The sequence below is a fragment of the Stigmatopora argus genome, chromosome 19 (assembly GCF_051989625.1).
Source record: "Stigmatopora argus isolate UIUO_Sarg chromosome 19, RoL_Sarg_1.0, whole genome shotgun sequence".
NCBI classification, from domain to species: domain Eukaryota; kingdom Metazoa; phylum Chordata; class Actinopteri; order Syngnathiformes; family Syngnathidae; genus Stigmatopora; species Stigmatopora argus.
In genome coordinates this window covers 3,450,130-3,473,266 of record NC_135405.1, presented here as the reverse complement: position 1 = coordinate 3,473,266, position 23,137 = coordinate 3,450,130, and the positions used below count along the sequence as shown (strand labels likewise).

General features: G+C 38.9%; 2 protein-coding genes and 1 long non-coding RNA gene across 3 annotated transcripts in view; 2 read left to right on the top strand and 1 right to left on the bottom strand.

The window, feature by feature from the left end:
- The first annotated feature begins 776 nt into the window (after window positions 1-776).
- On the top strand, window positions 777-8,907 carry rpf2 (ribosome production factor 2 homolog). Its single transcript, XM_077587735.1, has 10 exons — window positions 777-931; window positions 1,736-1,868; window positions 3,352-3,389; window positions 4,331-4,370; window positions 4,475-4,556; window positions 6,079-6,155; window positions 6,315-6,414; window positions 6,508-6,610; window positions 6,944-7,088; window positions 8,382-8,907. Exons 1-10 carry the CDS (start codon window positions 909-911, stop codon window positions 8,568-8,570), a joined length of 930 nt encoding a protein of 309 aa, XP_077443861.1. The 5' UTR covers window positions 777-908; the 3' UTR covers window positions 8,571-8,907.
- A 3,948-nt stretch (window positions 8,908-12,855) lies between these two features.
- Window positions 12,856-22,998, bottom strand: LOC144064780 (uncharacterized). The gene is made up of 3 exons (XR_013296892.1): window positions 22,728-22,998; window positions 22,436-22,605; window positions 12,856-13,024 (listed from the first exon to the last, which is right to left on the bottom strand). It is a non-coding gene; the product is annotated as an uncharacterized LOC144064780 (long non-coding RNA).
- slc16a10 (solute carrier family 16 member 10) overlaps window positions 22,557-23,137 on the top strand; it is a 41,826-nt gene continuing 41,245 nt past the window's right edge. Inside the window, exon 1 of the mRNA XM_077587578.1 lies at window positions 22,557-23,029. Coding sequence (XP_077443704.1) covers window positions 22,711-23,029 — 319 coding nt within the window. The 5' untranslated portion in view covers window positions 22,557-22,710. The remainder of the gene's footprint in view (window positions 23,030-23,137) is intronic.

Below are 23,137 nucleotides of genomic sequence, written 5' to 3'. Positions count from 1 at the left end.
CTCTCTATACAGTACTGTACATATTCTCTCCATTTTATTAAATGTTTTTTAGTACAAACCAATGCGTGTTACTTATACAAGCCTTAAACATACAAATGCACTTATATAAACCTTCAATATACTTATATAGGCCTTAAACATAAATTATAATACAAAATATAGCAGTGAATCAACTTACAAACAAATTCAATTTACATACCTGTCAACCTGGGCCAATTCCTCCCCGTATTAATGATTGGAATTCCCCGTATTAAGCAATAGAAAACCGTACAAATGCAACGCGGCACATATTTACTCACATAGGGTGCACGTAAAAGTGTTATGGTCGCGCCGCGTTGTCGTGACGCGACCGTGAATGTATTCGGACCCAAGCGCTATGACTCATAGCTGCTTAAATAACGAAACAGGAAATGATTTAATCATTTCCTGTTTCGTGTGATAGGGGAATGCGTGTGCGCATATCATGCTTAAAGCATGACAATATTAGCAGTTGACGATGACGTATTCGTCTGCTACCAGTGACCGAGACGATCCGGATTAGAGCCGAAATGCGTAAAACGAGATCCGTTTTCCAAAAAACGTACTTAAAAAAAATCCCGTACAAAAGTTGTTATACGGCGTACACAATTTGAAATGATCAAAAAACGTATAAAATACGGGAAAAACGTATAAGTTGACAGGTATGAATTTATGAACAATCGCTAGGAACCTAACTCGTTCGTAAGTAGGGGAGCGTCTGTATTCGGAACGTGTAATGTCTCATACTTACCTCTAGAGGTCAATACTGCGCCTGAAGCACCATTTTACAACCACGTTGTCTACACGAGTCACCTGGCGTTACCTTCCGGTTGTTCTACAGCTCGTGGATATTCGGCAACGTGAGGAACAGGGCGAATAAAGGCTCCAAAATGACACAATCCGACGGTGTAATGTAAGTTTTGTTGATGCTATTCACGTGTGAAATCGTAATTTTATGTATAATCTAGCGGTGCGTGTTTCATTGAGAACGTAACGTAAACTTTAAACTTCTACTAGTATATTTATGACAAGAGATTTGTTGATTGGTGTTACGCGGTCAAATGGTATGTTTATCAATATTTTAAGCCTATAAAAGTCACAATCAGCAAATCACGTTCAAATATCTGAAAATTAAACCACACACTGACGTACCATCAGTAAAAATCAAGAAAATACTTAATGATAGTGATCATTTCGTTTGCTTTAACCAATAACATCGAGACTAAGTCTGCACATTATATGTGACTTAATGACTAATATCATCTTTTTCATATACATTCTTACTTTAAAATATGACCCACCAATGTTAGTCTTATACAGATCTCAATCGAAGGTAAACTGATCTTAATTTTAACTCATTTACTACTATAGCCAGTGACATATATCAAATTAATTTCAACTGGGAATACTGGCATTGAATCTTCATGTTTTAGTATCATTGAAGGCGATTTAATATCGCTTCAAGGCATGCTAATCAATATGGATTTGACAGCTTGCCATCAATGGCAACCAATAAATTCATATTTTAAATCTCTTAGAACAATTGGAATGTGCAGAAGTTACTCAGTTGTCAATGTATAAAAACTTAATTTCTAAAGCAACTCTTGTCCATTCATCAGCGTTAATGACAACGAGTTAGGTCTTGGCTTTGTTAAATATGTAAGCTTCCTGTTTCACTCTTTGATATATTAATTCTAAATTATGGTTTTGTCTTCAGAAAACCAAAAACTAAGCGTGCTAAGCGCTTCCTGGAGAGCCGAGCACCTAAACTGGCAGAGAGCGGAAAGAGCACCATGATCATGAAAGGCGGGAATGCCAATGAAATTGTCAGCCAGGCTCTCAAGGACATAGTAAGTATACGCAATGGCTACTTTTTAGGCACAACTGTTCGCTGTTCAAGCTGGCAACAGAATAGGGAAGAATGATTTTAGGGACAATGGTTGTTGGTGTCGTACAGGCGGGTCTGAGTACAGTGGTACCTCGAGATATGAGCTTAATGCATTCCGGGACTGAGCTCGTATGTCGATTTACTCATAGCTCAAATGAATGTTTCCCATAGAAATGAACTAAAAACAAATTAATTCATTCCAACCCTCTGAAAAAACACCAAAAACAGAATATTGGATTGGAGAAACATTTTTATTTGTTCTAATTCGCCAGAGACAGAGACTTTTTGCATGGCAACACGCTCGTAACATAACATAAACAAAATAGATACTAATATACTAATGTGTTTAATAGTACTAAAATTCGACGGATTTTGCAGGGGGGAGAGCGAGACGCACAGTTAGAGGGGTTGGACTTTTTGCACGGCAACGCGCTCGTAACATAACATAGACAAATTTAAATGAACTTGGATTACGATGCAGACACTCAAAATTAAATTTAATCTAACTTTAACTCAATTCTAAATGTGTTTTAAATTTTCATACCTTTCTTCTCCCGGGTTGGCTCTATTTGCCCTGACTTTCAGATGCAACCTATCGAGGGTTGTTTGCTTTTGTTTTCCCTTCAAAATATTCCGAAAATGATGGACACAAATGTCCTCACAATAGGATAACGCACGACCACTTGCCAACTTGCCCGGGAAGTAGTACTCCTCTCGTATTAGCGAACAAGCTCCGCCATTCGTACTGACTAACGGGAGTCTAGGGTGTAGTCTGCCTTCCGCCCGAAGTTAGCTGAGATAGGCCTACAATAACCCCTGCAATCCCTACGACGATGTGCAGTACAGAAGATGAATGAATCAAAGTTATTGAAGTTTCCTCATTGAACGTTCTATAAAATCCTCTTATCAATTAAAATGAAATAAAAATTGATATATATATATAAAACTGAAGTTTAAAAACAATATTCCATCAAGACTTAAGAACTGATCTAAAAATATAAATGTTGCAGATTTTCTTATTGGATTAACAAATACCCACAGAGAATCCACAATTTACAGTTTTAAGTATAAATATTTACTTCTTTTTTTTTTAAACTAGATGTTTTTTTTCCTAAATTAAAACTATTGTTTTCGGGTGGTCTATCTTTTCAAAATATACCTGCCTCTGATTGGCTGACCCTTTTCTGTTAAATGAATGGTCAGAAAAGACAATGTGTGATTGTATTAATAAACAAACAAGAATAAGGAATATCATTTTCATACACTTTTTTTCTTGTGTGTAAACTGAACACACTTTTCATGTTTAATTGTTATTTGAAATATAATTCTTTATAGCAACATTGATTACATTTTAAATATTGTATCTTTCCAATTTTATGCCTGGGCAGCTCACTGAAATGTGTCAAATTATTTATTTGTCTTGTAATATTTTTCCCCCCTTTTAGTATTCCCTGAAAAAGCCCAATGCTGTTCTTTACAAAAAGTGAGTATCCTTTTTCAACATTTACATCAGAGCAATGTAAGATTTGTTTTTAATTCAGTCATAATTATTTAATGGGTCAGATTTTTTTTACAGACAAATGAAACTATATTACCATGTAATGACATATTTTTTCTTGGTCCATTATAGTTCTTATTGTGGGTTCCCACTGGAAAATCAGTCACATAATAGTTTAGAAAAACCTTGTAGTTGACACCTATAATTACTACATACCATACTATATGTTTTCGTGTCTATACAAAAATACCTACAAGGACACAAGTACAATTATCATTATTTTTTTATGAATTTACTTTCAAACCAAAAGTTGCTGTTTCAATATGAAATAAATAAAATAATCAACTGAGGAAATCATCTTCAGTGGTAAGCAGACTATTTTCAGCCTCACAAAAAGAAAGTGTAAATTTACCTCACATATGGCCATTTACAAAAAAATAAAAAATAAAGTTGGATGAACTTGTGTGTGTATGTGTGTGTATTTCATTATGTAAACAGCTTTAACATCTATTTATAAACAAGGGAGTGGGAGTAACTATTTGATACATTGGAATCGAGTTTTTCTGTCTTAGGAAATGAATCACATTCATACTGATATACTCCTGGGGTACCTTGTGTCTGATTGACATACCATTTTGGACCTCCTCGGCTTGTTGATCTTTTTTTTATCTTCTTTCGTAAAGTATTGTGGTACTTGGCGATCTCAAAACCGCCAAACCAATTCATTAGACAATGGGTTATGAGTTTGTCAAATAATGCACACTTAATTGTGGTCTATAGGACATTATTGGTTAATGGCCATTTAAGGAGGCGGGGCTGGCAAAAGTTTAAATGTGCTAAATTGAAACAGAAAAGTGTAAATAGTCGATCTCTGCTAGATGTTTGTACTCTAGTTAACCTTAAATATTAATATTTGTCATTTTCAGGAAGAACATAACAAGACCCTTTGAGGACTCTACATCATTGGTGAGCAAAACTATGACACAAGAACTAATTTTTCAATAAATGTTATGCAGTGTAATCTGTTCAAATTTCTAATTTTTTAATGATTTTTTAAATATAATTTTTAGGAATTCTTCTCCAAGAAAACAGACTGTTCTCTGTTTTTGTTTGGTTCCCACAACAAGAAGCGACCAAACAACCTCATATTTGGTACAGTTTTTGAATGCTTTTAATTCTATGTCTCAGTTTAAGGACAATGAGTAAACACACTCTTTGAGAGTTTGTTGTGCATGGAGCAAAACCTTGCAGCTTGTTTAATATTTCCCATTGTCACAAATTGAATCAAAAGTATTATCCCATACTGCTGCTGGTCGCTTGGCCACCCGGTACCCGTCAGCTGCCTCCAGAGTCCCATGGTTCAAAAAGGCCTAATAGGACTCCTTCTTCAGCCTGACGGCATCCCTTACTGATGTTCACCAGCGAGTTCTGGGGTTGCCGTCACAACAGGTACCGACCACCTTGCGGCTGCAGCTCCGGTCTGCCGCCTCAGAAATAGAGGCGTGGAACATGGTCCACTCGGACCCAATGTCCCCCGCTTCCTGAACATGAGAAAAGCTCTGTCAGAGGTGGGAATAGAAACTCCTTCTGACAGGAGACTCAGCCAGGCGTTCCCAGCAGACACTCACTAAACGTTTGGGTCTCACAGGCTGCACCCGCATCCTCCCCGACGACCGGAGCCAACTATCTCCAGTTGGTGATTGGTTGACAGCTCCGCCCCTCTCTTTAGCCGAGTGTCCAAGACATGCGCCCGCAAGTCCGATGACACGACCACAAAGTCCATAATCAAACTGTGGCCTACTGTATCCTGGTGCCAAGTGCACATATGGACACCCTTATGCTTGAACATGGTGTTCATTATTGTCAATACACGGCAATCCTTCTGACGGGATTCCGCCAGGTGTTCCAGCAGACACTCACGAAAGGTTTGGGTCTCCTGGGCTCCACGGGCATCCACCCCCACCATCGGAGCAAAATCACCACCTGGTGGTGATCGGTTGATCCCATTGTCATTGAATTGAGTGTCCATGATATGCGGCCGTAGGTCTGATGACACGACTACAAAGTCGAGCATCGAACTGTGGCCTAGGGTGTCCTGGAACGTGGTGTACATTATTGTCAATCCACGCCGAGTGCAGAAATCCAATAATACAACACCGTTCAGGTTCCCACGAGGGGGGCCCGTTCCACCCAATCCCATCCCTCCAGGTCTCACTGTTATTGCCCACGTGAGCATTGAAGTCCCCCGGCAGAACGAGGAAGTCCCCTGAAGGAGAGCACTCCAGCACCCCTTTCAAGGACTCCAAAAACGATGGGTACTCTGAACTGCCATTTGGTGCATACGCACAGACAACAGTCAGGTCCCGTCGCCCCCCACCCGAAGCCGGAGGGATGCTATCCTCTCGTCTACTGGCGTGAACCCTAACATACAGGCACCGAGCTGGGAGGCAATAAGTATGCCCACACCTGTTTGGCGCCTCTCACCGTGAGGTCGGTTGGTAGAATGTATCAAAGGAAAATAATAGCTTTCAGGAATCCATATGGAGTTAAAGTTGCCAGAAATATGGGTAACAAAGCACACGTGTTAACATTATAATAATGCAGACTAATAAATTACTTGTCATTTAGAATGGCTGTGGATTAAAAATGTTGGCCTTCTCTGCTTTATTTACAGGTCGTCTATTTGACTTCCACGTGCTGGATATGTTTGAACTGGGAATTGAGAAATATGCCTCCCTGAGTGAGATTAAGGTATTATACGCCTGTATATTACATTATTGCAAGTACTTAATTTCTAATAGGTTAGTTCCTGAAAACTGTGTGTGCATGCCTAATTGGGTTATCTGTGGGCGTGCACTAGAGAAGCGTAGTTTTTTGTGTGATTTTATCACTTTTCCATTCTGTTTCTAGACAAGTAAATGCCCTGAAGGCACTAAACCAATGCTTGTGTTTGCCGGTGAAGCTTTCGATATGGACAACGAGTATAAACGTCTGAAAAGTCTGCTTCTTGGTACGTTCACATGGCACACTAAATTACTTGTAATTTTTTCGGGAAATACAATGCATTTGTGTTGTACTTGAACTGTTATCTTTCCTTTTCCAGACTTCTTCAGGGGTCCTTCTGTGTCTGCCATTCGATTGGCAGGCTTAGAGCATGTTCTGCACTTTACTGCTGTGGATGGCAAAATATTCATGCGTAGTTACAGGTGAAACTGTCCTGAATGGCTCGTTTATGTACCTTTTTACAAATGAAGTGGTCTTATCCTTTTTGTATCTTTGGTAAACTTCTATCATTTTTTAAATGGTTTAGTTGTAGTAGTATATTGAGGTCCTTGTAACCAATGAGAATTTAGAGTAAAGGTAAGATGCGTCTCCTTATGTAAAATCTAAGTTAAGAAACCACTTCTGGAACGAATCTATTTTGTCAGTAGAGCTATTGCTGTATAAATAGATAAAAATGAAAATAGTTTTCAAAATTGATGGCTTGAACTGGCCTGACTATTTATGTACTATTTAAGTAATACTGATTTTGATTGCAGGTCTTTGTTGAAGAAGTCGGGCTGCAGGACGCCACGCATTGAACTGGAAGAGATTGGGCCATCATTTGATTTTGTGTTAAGAAGAACACACATTGCTTCAGACGACTTGTACAAATTATCTCACAAGCAGCCAAAGGCTCTAAAGGTGCCGTATTTTCACATCTATAAAACTAACCGTGTGATAGGGCGCAGTCTCATTAGCGGGTATATTTTCTGTTTTTTGTCAATACATTGGTCGCCTCGTCTGATAAGGCGCTAGCATGACACTAGGCTAGTGTACCTATGTTATGCTAGCCGCTAGCGTATGTTATGCTAGCTGATAGCGTATGTTAGGCTTGGCACTAGCGTGTTTTTTTTAAAAGACAGCACGATCAAAACTAAGTTCGATAATGCTTTATTGAGGTCAAAGGTACACTCTTGCATAACGAGTTCGGCATTTAACATGCTAGTCTCCACTGTCAGTCACAGTTGTGTATTCCGGGAACTTGATTCCAGCTTTGGTGAAAGCTCAAACAGTTCTGGCCGACACTTGAGCCCAGTCATCCACAATCCATTGTAACTCGCGACATGACATGCATCAATCCCAAGCCTTTGATTCTCCTCGCTGTTATTTCGGCATCAACAATTCATTCCAAATGTTCATGTAACTCGCGCGACGCTGCCTGCCCGAACTACAATGTTGGCCATCCGTTAGCAATCCGTTAGCAATCCGTTAGCAAAGCTGTTAGCAAAGCTGTTAAATTGTGTTCGATCCATGGCTTCAGTCCATTTTCCAAGCGTTCACACCCACATTGTGTTGTCATTCATGCCAGGCATTTCCTCTTTATAGCTCTGATATGCTGTTTCTTAAAGTATTGAGTTTTAGAGGGTTAAAAGCGCTGCAAGCACACGGAAGTCAAATGTCTTGCCACTCCCCTGAAATGTTTTGAATGGATTACCGTAATGCTTGGAATGCGCGGGGAGGCTATTTTTAGGGTGAACGTCCGCTGGGTTGATCGCAATAAGTAGCGTGCCGGCAAGAAATAAAACCAGTCGCTCAAGCGGTGATGGCCATACAAAAATTGAGTTTAGTGCACAGACAAAACGCACCGACCGATTGGGCAAATCGACCATTTTAGAGAAAATTTTAGACTTAAGTGCGCCCTAAAGGTGTAAAAATCTATTTAGCTACTAATTAAATGTTTAAGGGAGAGGATTTATGGGCCATTGAAAGATTAGAGGACAATTTGGCTAAAAAAATCATTGCAAATAAGACTTCATTTTTAACATTCTGCTACCTATTAATCGACGATAAATTATATTTTAGCAAAATGAATGATAAAGTTTTTTGCGTGATTCATTAAAAAAAACAGTTGTTGATAGATTATTTCATGTCAGTATATATTTTTTGCAAGAAACTTTGTTTCAATTTAATGTATTTCTTTGTTTTTCCTGACAGCCCACAAAAAAGAAGAATGTTTCCCATGATGTATTTGGCACCAAGTTTGGCCAAGTGCATATGCAGAAGCAGGATCTGTCCAAGCTTCAAACACGGAAGATGAAGGGTCTTCGGAAACGGAAGGGTGAAGTAGTTATTGGTGGGGAACAGGAAGGAGAACTTTCCAAAGTGGCCAAAATGGAGAGTTGAGGTTTAGATAGAAAAACTGGACACATAAGTATTTACATCTGGTATACAATGCAGTTTTCTTTACCTGCCCCTCATCTCAACATTTTACTGCCTCCATCACCAGGAACCCACCTGATGCCCAACCCAAGCAGTATTATTGTCAGAGGTGTAGACTCATTTTGTCAAACTCTCTTCGGCCTAAGACAGACTTATCTAATTTTCTGTCAACGTTCAATTTCAACAGAATTAACATTTTTTTAAAAGTGTGGAAATGGTCATCAGCTTGAAAGATTTTCTGTTAAGTTGTTTTGTAAACTGCCTTTTGTTGTACAAAATAAAAACTGGGGGAATAATAGAATATTTTTTTACACTGGCTAGAGTTGTATAGCCATTTGTAAAGCTGCACATGGTGAAAAGAACGGCAATATTTTGTTACTTTATGTCCCGCACGGTGTTTAAAATATTGTTTTTACTTTGCACATTTACAACAATATTAAGCAACTTCTATATTTTTTCTAAGTGTTACACTTGAATATTTAAATCCAGAACTAAATATTTAGTTTATATTCTCTAAATCAGGGGTAGGGAACCTATGGCTCGGGAGTCATATTTGGCTCTTCTGATGGGTGCATGTGGCTCTTCGCTAACCTGTGAGGTAAAATATGTATTTAAACCGCTGGTGACAGAGCTGAGTCCTGAATGCACCAATAGGAGCGTCACGTCGGCACTATGGCGCTGACACTACCTCGAACTTCAATCATCTTTTTCTTTTCATTAAACTTTTCTGCATGCATATTTTCATTGATTAGCAACTAAGTAACAGTGTTGTCAAAAGAACTGTACTTTAAAAGTGGTAAAATGACCCAAAAAAGAAAAATCACATCTAATTTTCACATTTTTACTCTTAAATTCAGAGTATGTCTCAAGTAATAAAATTTGAAAATAGGAATTGTTTATGGCTCTCTATATCAAAAAGGTTCTCGACCCCTGCTCTAAATGTTAGATCTAAATCTTAAGTTGAACACTTGAATCAAAATGTTTAGTCAAAATCCTGAATCTTAAATCCTACATGAAACAAAATATTTGGATTGGATTGGATTGGATTGGATTGGATAACTTTATTCATCCCGTATTCGGGAAATTTCGTTGTTCCAGTGGCAAGAGGGTGAGGATGCAGGAATAGGAAAGGCATTTTAGACATAAATAGATAGGTAATAGATAGGTAATAAGTAGGTCAAGAAATAAATACATGAATAAATATATAATCAAATAAGCGTGTTGCTTAGGACATATATACATACATACATACACATAAATGTACATGCATGCATACGGTAGGTCTTAACACAAAGCCATTTTTTTGTTAAAGAGCCTGACAGCTGATGGGAGGAAGGATCTGCGGAAGCGCTCCTTCCTGCAATGAGGGTGCCGCAGTCTATTGCTAAAGGAGCTTCGGAGGGACTCCACAGACTCATGCAGGGGGTGGGAGGTGCTGTCCATGATGGACATCATCCTGGTCAGCATCCTCCGCTCTCCCACTTCCTCCACAGAGTCCAAAGGACAGCCCAGAACAGAGCTGGCCCTCCTGACCAGCTTATTCAGCCTGTTCCTGTCCCTCTCCGTGCTCCCGGATCCCCAACAAAGCACTGCATAAAACACTGCAGAGGCCACCACAGTGTCGTAGAAAGTCCTCAGCAGTGTCCTGCACACTCCAAAGGACCGTAGACTCCTCAGTAGGTAGAGGCGGCTCTGGCCCCTCTTGTACAGGGCATCTGTGTTTGTGGACCAGTCTAGTTTGTTGTTGAGGTGAACACCCAGGTACTTAAAATTCTCCACGATTTCAATGTCTGTACCCTGGATGTTCACCTGAGTGGTCTGTTGAGGATTCCTCCGAAAATCGACGACCATTTCCTTTGTCTTACTGGTGTTGATGTAGAGGTGGTTTTGCCTACACCAGTCAACAAAGGCTGTGATGACTCCCCTGTACTCCAGGTCGTTCCCGTCCGTCACTCGTCCAACAATAGCGGTGTCGTCAGAGAACTTCTGGAGGTGGCAGGTGTCTGTATTATGTTTAAAGTCCGATGTGTAGAGGGAGAAGAGGAGTGGAGAGAGCACTGTGCCTTGTGGGGCCCCCGTGCTGCAAGCTACCACATCAGACGTACAGTCCTGGAGTCTCACATATTGTGGTCTGTCAGTGAGGAAGTCGATGATCCATGCGGCTAGGTGGTTCCTTACTCCAGCCTCTTCCAGTTTCCCTCTCAGTAGAACCGGCTGAATGGTGTTGAAGGCACTGGAGAGGTCAAAAAACATCATTCTCAGCGTGCTTCCCGCGTTCTCCAGGTGTGAAAGAGACCTGTGCATCAGGTAGGTGGTAGCATCTTCCACACCAATGCCTGGACGATAGGCGAACTGCAGAGGGTCCAGCTCTGCATTCATCAGGGGGCTGAGGTGATTGAGGATGATTCTCTCCAATGTCTTGATCAGGTGAGAGGTTAATGCTACCGGCCTGAAGTAGTTTGGCTCCCTGGGGTACGCAGTCTTAGGAACTGGGACCACGCAGGAAGTTTTCCACAAGGTGGGGACCTTCTGCAGACTGAGGCTGAGGTTGAAAATATGCAGAATCACTATACCAAGCTGATCCGCACACTCTCTATTTAGCAAATATGCAAATTTACAGATAACCACCTATGTGTAAAAGCAAAGTTGTTAACAACCTTAAGAATATTATTTGAATAATTTATAATTATATTAATAATAATAATAATGAATGCATGAAATAAGGCCTACGATTTTGTAGGTGTGCCCGAGCCAACTGTCAGTCACACTCCTGGCACTTGCTAGCATTATTGCATCTAATATGTTTCCTCTGTCAACACACTTGAACTTGTTTGAATCATCCGAGCCAAAATACAATTCTGAAAGAGAAGATAACATGTTTCAGAGTGTTTCTCTGAGTACGCAGCAGAACATTGCATTGTTTTATCTTTTTAAAATTATCATTATGCATTAGTGCATAAAGCTGTGAAGGCAGTTGATATTTTAAGACCTAAACACCTGAAACAAAAAACTATAAAACTCTGACCAAAAGAGTATGTGCCCATAACGTAGCAATTTAGCAATCACTTGTCCTCAACTTGCGCCAATGTTCTCATCACTTACTTTCAAAAATAGTTCTTGTATTTAGAACACAGGTGTCACACCGATTCCACAAAGAGCCATGTGGGTGCAGGTTTTCCTACTAACCAATGAAGATGACACCTTGGCACCAATTTGTTCTCTTTCAAATGTAATTAGTTGATTGCAGGCAGGTGCTGCTTGTTTCAGTAAAAACCATTGGTCAAACTCTATGCTGTTTCAGTTGGAAGGAAAACCTGCATCCACTTGGCCTTTTGTGGAATCGGTTTCATACCTGTGATTTAGAAGAATATACAGTCATACCTCTACTTACGAATGCCTCTCGGTACGAAAGTTTCAGGTTACGAAATTTATTATATGCGAATCAGTGACTCGAGATACGAAAAAGATCCAAGTTACGAAATCCCCCCAAAAATAAATGCATTCCCCTTATTAAGCGACTAAAAACTACAAATGCAATGTGGCACATATTTTTACACACACACATAAGGCATACGTAAAAGTCTAAAATGTACTACGAAGTAGATGGCTTTCTGCCTTGGTAGAACGGGCTATTGCCGCCATCTGGCGGACAAACACGGGTATAACATCTATAATGACCGCAGAGGAAGATATTTCAGTGGTGCAGGTCACATTTTCATGATTTATTTATTTTAAGACATTAATAATTAATTAAAAAATAAGTAATTTTCTCATTTTTGTTTCCTCACATCTTTCATACAAAGTTGGGACACTTTGACCAATTTAAAGGGTTTAGTTGGGAGTTTTGTGACGACCCTGGAACGAATTAGAGAATTTACATATAAAGTACACCTCCACTTACGAAATTTTCACGTTACGAAAAGTCTTGAACCAATTGATTTTGTAAGTAGAGGTATGGCTGTACGAATGTTCATAGAAGGCAGTATAGGTGCCTATATGATGAGCCACCAGGAGGCTCTGTTGTCAATATAAAAGTCCCCGTTCGAAGTATCTATTGCTTGAAAGTGTAGTGTTTATCCTCTTCACCTCCACCTTGTCAGTCCAAGAAAGCCTTTTCTAGATATTCTTATTTTTACAATGATCGCTATCCAAAAGCCAATTGCCACAGTTGAGTAGGTTTTATTCATTATCTACGAGGCAAACACAGATGTCACTACCTTAGAGATCAGGAGAGATGCTCGGTCATCTAGGAGGGGCCCGGAGTAGAACCGCTGCTCCTTCGGATCAAGAGGAGCCTGATGAGTTGGGTTGGGCATCTGATCAGGTTTCCCCATGGACGCCTCCATCAGGAGGTGTTCTGGGTACGTCCCATCGGGAGGAGGCCACGGGGCCAACCTTAGACACGCTGGTTTCGTAACCTGAACATGACAACGAAATTTCCCGAATACGGGATGAATAAAGTTATCCAAATCCATGTAAAAGCATTCATAAGTAGAGGTACCACTGTACATATTTTCAGGAAAAGATTTGCTCATTTCTGTTATACATGGAGTATGAATATGCAATTACATTTCAAAATAGCAATTGTAAGTCTTAAGATGTATGTATTGTGGAAAAAATAATTTTGGACTTTTTTCACCTGATAGTTTAACATTTCAGTACATACTGTATACAGAGAGAAGGGAAGCCATGCACAAATACAGTAAAATAAAAAAAACTCAAGAATTTTAGATAGGCTTCTGACCGACCGGTTGTGTTAAAATGACTTGCATCAACATAAGATAGGAAAGAAAAAAAGAAAGGAAAAAAAAATCGAGCCGATGTCCAACAAGGTCACCTCAGACTGCTTTGCTACTTCATAACTTGGACAGAGTCCAGATTGACTCTGTTTGAAATGCTTAAAAGTGTGTTCAACGGTCTAAACTCTAAAACCCAAACATTTTTTAGGAAAAGGGAACCAAAATATTTCCCAAAAGATGTGAATGACTTAATACAATTTATAGAAAAATGCTGTGTTGTTGGTTTGCTTGCTGGGCTGCTTTTTTGATTTGAAGCCCCCCACCGGCCTCTCCGCTGCTGCTGATCAGGTGATAGGACATCTTAGGAGGATCTAGGCAAGGAAGATGATCTTTAAAACCTAAAGACAACTGAGCGACTGTGCGGTAACCTCAGTCTCAGTCTGCAATCCCCACCTTGTGGACTTCCTGTGTGTGGCCCCAGTTTTTTACCTCGTTCTACAATGTCCTGTGTGTCTTGTGTCTGTCTTGCTACTGCATCCAGGAAATGTCCCGAATACGGGATGAAATAAAATTCTAATGTAATCTAATCTAATTTAAAATGGTTTGATGAAATCATTGACAGGTGATGTCACAAGGCTTTGTAAATCAAAACAGTTACATCAGTTATGTAAGAAGAGTTGCACATACTCTTTAAACTACTATATGTATTACATACTGTTCATTTTCCTTAATTCCATAGTCAATTTTACTTAAGTTACTTTTTGTTTTAAAATGTGTGCAAGAACGACCCCAAAGTACAAGGAGGAAGTTCGGCGGTCAAAAGAAGAGAATGAGCAAAAATACCAACAAATGGACTTTGTTTCCAAGCAGCCGAAAATTCACCTACACAGGGCTGGTTTGTTCACATCTTACTATGACATCATTACTAGTTTAAACTTTTTTTACAATATTTTCTTGATCAAGATCCCTCCCTTACATCTATATTGATTTTAATCATATACATTTTAAAAATGATCATCCTCAATCCTAAAAATTAATTGTTAGATTGAAAAATTGGGATTATCAGTTCAAAAATCTGTTCCAAAATCCCAATATTTAATGATTTGCCAAGCACTTCAAAATAAATTTTAATAATGTAATTTCAATTGAGATGCATGAACTTGACTCATGACTTTAATGCCTCATACAAATTCATCTCATCTCATTTTCTGAACCGCTTTATCCTCCTCAAGGTCGCAGTGGGGTGCTGGAGCCTATCCCAGCTGACTTCGGGCCAGAGCTCCCTTTATATGAATTCCAAGGAATTGGCAGTGCATGGCATTCTTCTCAGCAAACTAGAAGTAAAACATTGTGAAATATATAGATATTTCGACATTAGAAGCAATTTGGCCGGTCTAACATCTTAAACCTCTGGTAAGAAAATTGTCATTTCTGTCATAAAAAAAAATCTGTTTCTCATCAAGATAGACTTATTTCTTTTTTGAGATTGAATAATTAGATATTTTGAATTTACAAAGACCCTAATAATGTGCTTTTGATTCATACAGTATCTCAGAAATACCACGTGCGATGATTTTTCTTAAGATTTTCCCTTCAAAGAAACACAATTGTACTCCCTATTAAAACCACGAATATGCAGGTGAAAATTATAAATCGTGAGAATACGCGAGAAATTGTAAAATTCAACCATTTTAAGGCATTTTCAAGGGTCTGGCTTATACTCGAGGGGTGGGTTATATGCGAGTAAATACGGAATCTAAAGGTTGAAGGGTGGGACATCAAATGTGTTCCAATTCTGCTATAGCCAATGTACCAGAAAAACACAATCAAATAAGTACTGTATATGAACAATTAAACCCCACATGCAAGTTACATAATGAGATTTTGGTTCATATGTTCTGCAGATGTCAATAAAGTTCATCTATGTCCTGGGCAGCAGAAGTCAGAGTCCTGTCAAATTAAAGAGGAACTGGAGCCCCCTAACATTGAAGAGGAAGAAGAACCAGAGCCCCGGATTAAAGGCCAAGAGGAGTAGCTGCAGCTTGTTACATTGAGAATACGATGAAACAGAGCACCCGTAATCCTTAATAAAATATGACTCCTCATTCAGCAGTGTTTAAAAAAACATACTACATTTTCTACGCAAGCTATTTTAATGTTCACAACACAAATATAACTTATAATATGTTGGGTTTATTCTGGGATGTTACTATATGTTCATTAAGCATTTAATAAATAATGAAGTTATAATTTAATTTGTGAGGACACTTTCCCCGCACAGCTGCTTTCGAGGCCAGTTAATTGTTTTCAGGACTATTGACTGAACAGGACACCATGTTCCAGGCCGAGACTGTTGATCTGAGTTGGCAATGAAGATCTACAAGGGACTCTTAAATTGCTTTGACTTGGATTCCGGCAGATGGCGATAATCGAATCAACTTCCGAAAATACTCGCATTATTGTTTAAAAACACGGTTGCTCTGTTTACCTTATAAAGAAATTATTATGCTTATTCGTGCAAATTCTTACGCAGGTGTTTTTGGTTCCGATCTAACATGAGATTGATGTGGCAGTTGTTTTTTTACCTTAATGGTGTTATTCGGTTAGTTTATGCAATTGTTTGAATCAGATTACCTCAAATGTTTTGATTATGCGCCGACTAAATTGACAGAGGAAGATGCCGTTTCTTTAGAATCATCCTGGACGAAGGCGAGTTGGGAGTGATTTTCCTTGCAAGTTGTAGCCAGAGTATGTTAATGATGTCCCCCTGTTTTGATTAAAGTGTATTAATAATAAATCTATCATAATATAATAAAATATGAGTTAAGTGTTCATAATTAGACTTTTATAGATATATTCCCATGAAGACATTGTTTCAATTTTCACCTTTCAACGGTGTGGTCAAGAACGGCTTGTGAATACAACCTCAATATTAAAAACTTGATTCGTTACAATGCATATGCAGGCCCGTAAACACACAACTTAAAAGGTTATGCACATTCAGAAACACTAAAGAAACAACTCTGTGACTAATGAGGGTCAGTGTTTTTGGCAACCAATGACTTGATTGGGCGCCTACCCTCTCCCAATCATTCGACAGAATGTGTCTGCGTCCATCAATCATGCAGATTTCTAGCCTTTTAATGCTAAATGGCGCCTCGGCGTCACTTTGCCGGAAGAGAGAGATCTTAAATATTTTTTTTTTAAAAAGACGCAAAATGTCACGTTTCAAATAAAAAATGGCTGATGATTCAATTATATCATGTTTGTTACTCAGCTCAGTAGAAAGTAACTCGACTTCTGTTGAGTCTCGTAGTTGTTTTTCATATTTCGTTTTATCGTGTAAAATGTTCTTCCTTTGCAATTGGTGCTGATGCATGTATTATAAAAACTATACATTTTTATATGGCTACGGTTTCCCAAATATTAGGATCAACCCCAAGAACCTAAAATGTATATGAAGTTATATTTAAGCCGAGTGTTTAAAAAAAAAGAATAATTATATAATTACAGGGTGGAATATAAAAAAAAATGAATAATTATATAATTACAGGGTGGAATATAATTTGTCTAAAAAGTGTTTAAAAAAACAGAAATAATTATATAATTACAGGGTGGAATATAAAAAAAACATGAATAATTATATAATTACACGGTGGAATATAATTTAAATGCATAGCCATTCATTGTTTTGGGGAAAGAAAAGAAAAGTGCCAATTGAAATGGGATTTTTGGTTGGATTACCTCCTGTCAGATCAGGTGGCTACTACCGCTTCACGAGCTGCCTGCAGCGAGCTAGTCTTGGTTGCATCATGGCGATGCAGCTTCATGCTTGCGAATAGGAGACCAGTGAGGTGATGAGGGATAGCCAATGACAAAGCAACTATGGCATCACAATTTAAAAAATAAAAAATACCGGATATAGAGCACATTTCGTTCCAAATTAGATTTTAAGTAGAGCCACAATTTGCAAAAGCGTGAAGGGTAGTGTGACAAGAAGCACTTTCAAAAACGAATTTATTAAAAACAACCTGAAATACGTTGTTCATCAGCTGATCAAACGTTTGACATCATTGTTCTAAAAATGAAAACAGAAAAAACTCCCAACAAGAACAAAAAAAAATCTCATTCAGACTCAGTAATGAATAGCTCCAGCATTATTGTTCACTTCTAAAATTTATTTGAGCCTCCTTTATAAGAGGGTTTCCAGGTGGCTATTGAATATGTGACGAAGATGACTTCATGAAGGGTATCAACTATCTGGAACTAACTGATGACCATTTTTAAAAATTTCCATCACCCATTCGATGAACATGTGGGATGGTCCAAAAGAGTGATAATATTCTCCTTGAAGAAGTCTTCAGTCAAGCGAGCATTGTGAAATCTATTGTTGTCTTGTTAAAAAAAAACCTAGCATTGTGAAATCCATTGATGTCCTGTTGAAAAACCTAACATTTAACAAATGTACAAGGGTCATGAGAGATGCCCACTGCAACATCTGCGCATAACCAGGCGCCGTTTGACGACCCTCCACTCCACTAAATGAAAAAGCATCCCATATTATGATTACTTCACTGTGCTGTACCCTTTGGGTAATTGTCCCGTTGAAAGGTAAACTTTTGGCAAGGCCTGAGGTCCTCAGCGGTCCAGAAAAGGTTCTCCACAATGATCTCTGTATTTGGCTACATTCAGCTTCCCTTCAATTGCAACCATTCATCATGTCCCTGCAGCTGACAAACACAACCTAATGCTTCCACCACCATCTTTCACTGCAGGGATTGAATTAGGCAGCTGATGAGCAATGTCTGGTTTTCTCTGCTCAGAATTAGAACCACAAAGTTCAGTCTTGGTCTCATCAGAACAGAGACTCTCGCTTCACATAGTCTGGGAGTTATTCATATATTTTTTGGCAAAGTCATTCATTTATTCATTCATTCATTTTCTGAAACGCTTTATCCTCACTAGGGTCGCGTGAGGTGCTGGACTTCTGGGGAGGGAGAGAGAGAGTATATACAGTTGTGGTCAAAAGTTTACATACACTGGTGAAGAACATACATACAGCAGCGCTAATATTTGGTAACATGTCCCTTGGCCATTTTCACTTAAATTAGGCGCTTTTGGTAGCCATCCACAAGCTTCTGGTTGAATCTTTGACTACTCCTCTTGACAGAATTGATGCAGTTCAGTTAAATTTGATGGCTTTCTGACATGGACTTGTTTCTTCAGCATTGTCCACAAGTTCTCAATGGGGTTTAAGTCAGGACTTTGGGAAGGCCATTCGAAAACCTTAATTCTAGCACAATTTAGCCATTTCATTACCACTTTTGATGTGTGTTTGGGGTCATTGTCCTGTTGGAACACCCAACTGTGCCCAAGACCCAATCTTCGGGCTGATGACTTTAGGTTATCTTGAAGAATTTGAAGGTAATCCTCCTTCATTATCCCAAATTACTCTCTGTAAAGCACCAGTTCCATTGGCAGAAAACAGCCCCACAGCATAATACTACCACCACCGTGCTTGAGGGTAGGCATGGTGTACTTGGAGTTAAAGGCCTCACCTTTTCTCCTCCAAACATATTGCTGGGCATTGTGGTCAAACAGCTCGATTTTTGTTTCGTCTGACCACAGAACTTTCCTCCAGAAAGTCTAATCTTTGTCCATGTGATCAGCAGCAAACTTCAGTCGAGCCTTAAGGTGCCGCTTTTGGAGCAAGGGCTTCCTTATTGCACGGCAGCCTCTCAGTCCATGGAGATGCAATAAAAGCTTGACTGTGCACACTGACACCTGTGTTCCAGCAGCTTCTAATTCTTGGCAGATCTGCTTTTTGGTGATGCTCGGTTGAATCTTCACCCTTCTGACCAATTTTCTCTCAGCAGCAGGTGATAGCTTGCGTTTTCTTCCTGATTGTGGCAGTGACAAAACAGTGCTATGCACTTTATACTTACAAACAATTGTTTGCACTGTTGCTCTTGGGACCTGCAGCTGCTTAGAAATGGCTCCAAGTGACTTTCCTGACTTGTTCAAGTCAAGGATTCGCTTTTTCAGATCCATGCTGAGCTCCTTTGACTTTCCCATTGTAGCGTTTGTGGGCGTTTGCATCCAATGAGCCATATTTAAATGGCCTCATAGAAGTCATAATCACTCACAAGAAGTTAAGAGGCCATGCTATGAAGCTCATTTCACTGACAAAACTTTCTAAGTCAGCAATGTATATTTTTGACCCAGCAGATTTGATCACTTTTTCTGTTAACCCATAATAAAGCCATAAAAGAACCAAACTTCATGAATGTTTTTGTGACAAAGAAGTATCTGTTCCAATCACTCTATCAGAGAAAAATCTGCGTTGTAGATATAACTGGAAACTCAAGAGAGCCATGACATTATGTTCTTCACAAGTGTATGTAAAGTTTTGACCACAACTGTATGTATGTGTCCAATCAGCCTGCCATGCATGTTTTTTTAATGTGGGAGGAAACCTGGAGTACTCAAAGGAAACCCACACAGGCCCAGGGTGAACATGCAAACTCCACACAGATGGACATGACCTGGATTTGAACCCAGGACCCCAGAGCTGTAAGGCCGACGCACTAGCCATTCACGCCAACGCGCTAGCAACTTGCGCCACCGGTGCTATATATATTATGTCAGAATAGATTAGATAACTTTATTCCTCCCGTATTCGTGAAATTTCATTAGCACAGTAGCAAGAGGGTGAGAATATAGACACAGGAAAAGACATTTTAGACATAAATAAATAGGTAACAAATAAGTTAATATATATATGTAAAAATATACATATATATGTATATATATATATATATATATATATATATATATATATATATATATGTAAATATATATGTATATACATACATATATATCAGTGGCGGGCGGTGCATTTTCTGGTAGCGCCTTCAAGGTATCAATCCAACCCTCAAAAACTATTTTATGGCTATAAAACCTCTACTGCAGCTACAGCTGCGACACATAAAAAATAATCAATAAATTAAGGCTTTAAGGCAGATCATATATATATATATATAAATATATATATATATATATATATATATATATATATATAAATATATATATATATATATATATATATATATATATATATATATTTATGGATTGATACGTTGAAGGCGCTACCAGAAAATGCACCGCCCGCCACTGATATATATGTATGTATATACATATATATTTACATATATATATATATATATATATATATATATATATATATATATATATATATATATATATGTAAATATATATGTATATACATACATATATATCAGTGGCGGGCGGTGCATTTTCTGGTAGCGCCTTCAACGTATCAATCCAACCCTCAAAAACTATTTTATGGCTATAAAACCTCTACTGCAGCTACAGCTGCAACACATAAAAAATAATCAATAAATTAATGCACAAAAATGGGGTAAAATCCACTTCCTAGCAGCATTTCATGATTAAATACAAATACTGGAGCTTTTCAGACATTAAAACCAGGCCAGGGGGTGATTTTCCCGGGAAAAGACAGCGATGAACGTCAATGGCGTACGGGCAAACATTGCCCGAAAATGGGGTAAAATCCAGCCGAAAACAGCATTTATTGATTAAATACAAATACAGGAGATTTTTAGACATCAGAACCGGGCCCGGAGTATCATTTCCCCGGTAAAAAGACAGCGATGAACGTCGATACGTCCATACGTGAAATGACAAAAAATGCACTAAAATACTAAAATTAGGTAAAATCCACTTCCTAGCATCATTTATTGATTAAATACAAATGCTGGAGCTTTTGAGACATTACAACCAGGCCAGGGGGGTGATTTTTCCCGGGAAAAGACAGCGATGGACGTCAATGGTGAAACGCCAAAAATTAAACTGGGGTAAAATCCACTTCCTAGCAGCATTTTGTGATTAAATACAAACACTGGAGCTTAAATACAAATACTGGAGCTTTTCAGATATCAGAACTTGGCCCACAATTGAAATATTATTTAGGAATATGGCCATATTTTCTTCACCAAAAATCCTTTTTACACAATATCCATCCTCCTTTCTTTCTTCCTTCTTTCCTATCGCCATCGAAGCTAATGATGAAAGTCGAGCCTGTCCTGTCATATTTCTGGCATAGTCCGTTTTGAAAATGGCTTTAAATCAAAACAACAATATACTATTTGCTTGTGGAGCTAAGTTAGCACACTGAAAGTGCCGCACACACCATATTCCCGGCTGTAACAGGCTTGCTAGCTTCGGAGTTGACCGCCTTTTCTTAATAATGTCCTTTTTTTTTAAAGTCCGTCTGGAAAATAGCTTTGTGAGATAAATCTGCAACAGAATTCATTTGTTTTTGCCACTGTCGGCCATGTGGGTGGAGTTTGCGATCTCTGGCTGCTTTGGCCCGCCTACTAGCCAATCATAGTTTGTGAAAGCAATGACATGACCCAGCCAGCAAAATGCTGACGCCTATGAAAAATCATTGTGGGGTTGCCAACTCGAAATCTGATTGGTTAAAAGCAACAGTCTTGTTTAATGCAGCAGACCCCGCAAGAACTGATTGTGAAGGCTTTGAGGCAGATCTGATCTGGCAACAAATAATGGCTGAAATGTGATTGGTTAAATGCTTCAATATGAAAACACACATCTGGAAGCAGTGCAACCAGGGGGAAAAGCAATGAAAGGAAGCTAACAGACCGTTTGGAATAATAAGTATTGATGGACAAAATATAATATGATTCAGATATTTCTTAGGCCAGCAGAGAAGGCCTTGAAGGCCCTGACGGCCCGCCACTGATATATATATATATATATATATATATATATATATATATATATATATATATATATATATACACATACACATACACATATATATACATATATATGTATATATTTACATATATATATACACATATATACGTATATATTTAGATATATACATATATATATATATATATATACATATATATATAAACTTATTTTTTACCTATTTATTTATGTCAACCACCCAAAGTACATTTAGACACACATACTTTGGGTGGTTGTCTTCTTAACGTTTCGACAGGAGGCTGCCCTTACCACAATGTGTCGCAGACATCGGTTGTCCAATCAGCAGCAGTATATCCCGAAGCCCCGCCCCGCGTGCTGGCTATTTATAATATTGCCACAGCAGCATTCTTGACACTCAGTAGATGCTAGATTACACTGAACGCGGCAGCTGCTGCTTCATCCGCGGATGCTGCCCTCACCTTCAAACACAGGAAAAGCACATTTCATACCACAATTCGGAGCCACATTTTCACATCACTATTGCTCTTCATTTGATTTGAATTGAAAAAGTTGACACGTAAACAATGGCACAGGGGATTACCGTCACAGATGGTGATGTGGCGACCAAGGTTCAGGTCCCGACTGGCTCGCCAGTCGAGGGGAAACAAGCTGAAGGGGAGCCGGAGAAGAAAGAGAACGGGGACAGCAAGGTGACCGTCGCTGACCAAAGCCCCGAGTGCACCTTTGTACATCCAGAAGGCGGCTGGGGATGGTTGGTCATGCTCGCCGCCATGTGGTGCAATGGCTCAGTGTTCGGGATCCAGAACGCCTTTGGTATCCTCTTCCTCTCCCTACTCCGGGAGTTTGGCTCCGAGCACGATGATGACCTGCGCTTCCGGACAGGTGAGCACACCGTGAAGCTAAGCCAAAGGAGAAATAAAATAAATAAATAATAAAAATCAATAAAATAGTGGTTTTAAAATCCACATTCGCCTTTCATTGGTGTACCTA

What these genes read in the sequence shown, in the direction of transcription:
- rpf2 (XM_077587735.1), top strand. Translation starts at nt 909, where the DNA reads ATGACACAATCCGACGGTGTAAT. An exon ending in CCTCCCTGAGTGAGATTAAG is followed by an intron (nt 6,156 to 6,314) that starts GTATTATACGCC and finishes TTCTGTTTCTAG; the next exon opens with ACAAGTAAATGCCCTGAAGG. An exon ending in AGCAGCCAAAGGCTCTAAAG is followed by an intron (nt 7,089 to 8,381) that starts GTGCCGTATTTT and finishes TTTTCCTGACAG; the next exon opens with CCCACAAAAAAGAAGAATGT.